This window comes from Eupeodes corollae, chromosome 2 (assembly GCF_945859685.1).
Source record: "Eupeodes corollae chromosome 2, idEupCoro1.1, whole genome shotgun sequence".
Taxonomy (NCBI): Eukaryota; Metazoa; Arthropoda; class Insecta; order Diptera; family Syrphidae; genus Eupeodes; species Eupeodes corollae.
In genome coordinates this window covers 95,509,450-95,513,055 of record NC_079148.1, presented here as the reverse complement: position 1 = coordinate 95,513,055, position 3,606 = coordinate 95,509,450, and the positions used below count along the sequence as shown (strand labels likewise).

General features: G+C 37.8%; 1 protein-coding gene across 1 annotated transcript; it reads right to left on the bottom strand.

The window, feature by feature from the left end:
• Positions 1–2,478: 2,478 nt before the first annotated feature.
• On the bottom strand, positions 2,479–3,171 carry LOC129945128 (uncharacterized). Its single transcript, XM_056054788.1, has one exon. It carries the CDS (start codon positions 3,169–3,171, stop codon positions 2,479–2,481), a length of 693 nt encoding a protein of 230 aa, XP_055910763.1.
• Positions 3,172–3,606: the final 435 nt, after the last annotated feature.

The following is a 3,606-nucleotide window of genomic DNA, read 5'->3' as shown; positions in this document are numbered from 1 at the left end:
CAAACAGATTGTACTCATTGTAGAAGTAATATTATTGTAAGTTTAGACATTCAATTTTTACCCTATAAATCGGGGAAACCATTTTAGAAAAACGTTGAGATTGTTATACTAAAGAACTTTTTAAATTTGATTGATTGAACCTATTTCATGCAAAATTACAAATATGCTTCAATCCCTGCCTCTGCCATCTAAAATTTTTTTCTATCGTCACTGCCTCTTGCGAGGAATTGACAAATCCAACAAGAGTAATTTGTGTCAAGAAAAGTGCTTTATCAAATTAGCGTTCGAATTCGGCTCAAAACTGTAAGTCCCCTTTATCCCTATCAACAGTACACACCACACAGAAATTGTTAAGGGTTGTTAGTCACTAGGCCGTAGTTCTCAACGGTCTGTTGCACCACCTAATTCATTTATTTTTATATTTGTATTACTAACTTGTTTGTAACTATTTTAGGTTAGGTTAGGTTAGGTAGGGTAAAATGGCTGCGAATCCATAATCCACAAACTTAGGCCAAAAGAAAAGGCCCATTGTGATACCACATGAATCTAGAGAGTTACTTCCCACTAGTTGAACCATTTTGAGCTTTTTATAAAGCGAAGGAGATTATTTGATATCCTTTTTAGCTAGTTCACTGGTATTATCAAAAGAGTATTCTCCCAGATGAAGTTTGCGTCTTAGTGAAAGAGCAGGTCAAGTACAGAGGAGGTGAGAGATTGTTTCCTCTTCCTCCTCGTCTATACAGCTCCTGCAGAAGTCATTTGAGGCTACACCAAGTCGTATTGCGTGTCTGCCTATAAGACAGTGTTCCTAAAGGACACCTATTATAGGGAACTAATATGTAGCCTGCTGAGTTTTGTGGCTGCGCATGTTGATAAATTGTACCACCTAGAGTTTGCTACCGGAAAAGCTGTTTCCGTTAGCAGATGTTTACCTATCTTCTAACTTTCAGGTGAAATAGGTATGACGGTTCCATTTTTCTCTGTGATCTTGGATTCATCTGTATAAAAATCTCTGGTTGGAATGGATACTTGGAAGTTTTTTTTCCAAATAGGGTAGTGTATGTACTTTGGTATATAGAACCAAAGAGGTTCAAAATGATAGAGTGCAACACATTGTTGTTGGTTCATTGAGATGAGGGGTTGAGTCTTAAAGCTGTACTCGCTGCCATTTGTTTGCTGAAGATGTCGAGCGGTGTCAGATGGAGGAGAGTGTCTAACGCTGCTGAGCGTGTGGTTCTTAATGCCCCGCTTATGCAGAGACATGCAGTGCGTTGGACTCTGCAGAGTTTGTCGTAGTATGTGACTTTCTCTGATGCAGTCCACCATACTGCAATCCCGTATATGAGTATATTGGTCGGATGACCGTTGTTTATAGCCAATAGGTAATGCGAGGTTGAAAACCCCATATACCACCTATGGCTTTCTTGCAAAGGAAAAGAGCTACTGCAGCTTTTTTAACTCTTTCCTGAATATTAGGTTTCGAACTTAATTGTTTGTCCAATATCAGACCAAGATATTTGGCTTCATTGGTAAAAATTAATGGTACACCTTTTATTAAAGGAGGTATAATTACTGGGGTCTAGTATTTCCGTGTAAAAATGACCAGGTCTGTTTTTTGAGGATTAGTATTAAGTCCGCAGTGATCACCTCATCTAGTGAACATATTGAGTGCGTTTTTGAGGAGGCCTCTCAGTGTATTTGGATGTTCTGCTGTGACGGTTATAGCAACATCATCGGCATACACAACCACTCTGTAGCCTTCCCTCTCAACAGATATTAGTAATTCGTTAACCACTATGTTCCACAGGAGAGGGGACAGAGCACCACCTTGCGGAGTGCCTCTACCGACAAACCTTTTCGTACGAAAATCCCCCATCTTGGAGTTGATGATCCTGCTATTTAGCATTAGATTAATCAACTCACAGAGTGAGTATTCAACGTTTAGGGTCGTCCTAGCAGAAGTGATGGCGGATGGGTCAACGTTGTTGAAAGCGCCCTCAATATCCATTAAGGCCACCATAGTATATTTCTTTTGCTCTAGAGAGTATTCGATAGTTCTTATCAGAGTGTGCAAGGCTGTTTCTACCGATTTCCCTTTGCAGTAAGCATGCTGAGACATCGGTAGTCTCTTATCAAAGCTTTTAGGTACATGGATATCAATCAATTGTTCCAGAATTTTGAGAATGAATGATGATAGGCTAATAGTTGTTAGATTTTTAAGGTTGACGTGCGAACATTTGAGCGCTTTGGAAATTAAAACTACCTTTATTTCTCCCCATATCGCTGAGGTATATAAACCAGAGAATTTTTAAGACAACTAGGCATGGTTGGATTTGTCAAGAGAATCTTCCTTATCCTTGATGCCTCCGAGGATTCTTCTATTGAGCTACACAAGGATCTCCATGAGGATCTTTTGGCTATTCTCAGTTCTTGTTTATACTTTTTGAGGGATTCCTTATAGGAGTCCCAGTCTTGGGGTTATCTAGTCTTTTTTGCACGATTAAAAACCCTTCTACAATCTTTTCTGAGTGTTTCTAGTTCAGCAGCCCACCAATATGGTTTCTTCTTTCCCCGCACTGCAGTCAGGAAGCAGGCAGTTTCCATGGCTTTATTGATGACTGCTGTAAGCTCATCGACCCTTTGCTCGAGTTCAAGAGCGCACAAGGGCGGATCCGAAAGTTCTAGTTTAATCAGATCAAAGTCATTCATAGTCGCCCTATATTTTGGCCAATCTGTTTTCGTATAATTCCCGAATTGGATCGGTTTTGGGGACTCTTTGATAAGTGTGAATTGGATGTATCTTTGATCGGAGAACGAGTTCTCCTTTGATACTCTCCAATTCAATATTTTATTTGAGAGGTTTAACGAAACAAGAGTTAAATCTAAAACTTCTAATCGATTTTTAGAGATGAAGGTTGGTTCACTACCTTCATAACTTACTACCAGATTAGTTGTTAAAATATAATCAAAAAGAGACTCACCTCTGTTATTTAAATCAGTACAACCCCACGTAGTATGGTGCGCATTGGCGTCACAACCGATAATTAGGTTTGTTTTCTGCCTTGTTGATTCAGCGACCGTCTTCTCCAGAATGGTACCAGGCAGTGGGCCCTGGTGGTCGTGGCCTAAATACGCTGATACCAGCCAGTAGGTATGGTTGTCTATTACCATACTGTAAATATTTTAACTTTAAACTAAAATTATTACGTTATTTTCATTTATAACCATAAAATTCACAATACAATTAAAAAACCTTCTTAAAATATCTAATTTGTTTTAGTACCCCTTTATGGATTTTAATTTAGGAATTTGTAGTTATTTTATTTTTAATTATTGCAAAATGATATAAAATTTGTACAATAAGAATGTTCAAAGCACCTATTGCCCATAGTATAAATTTCAATTTTTTATCTATCTTGGCTCAAATAACTTTACCATTTTGATAACAATTATTTTTTTTTGAGATAGTATCTACGAGCAATAACTAATAATTTTGTGAATAATATAACTTCACTAAAGCATGTGTTATAAAATGCTAAAGATACTTTTTTCGAGACATTTCCATTCCAGTCTCATTGGTTTTATAGAATCTTGTGCTTATTCTAT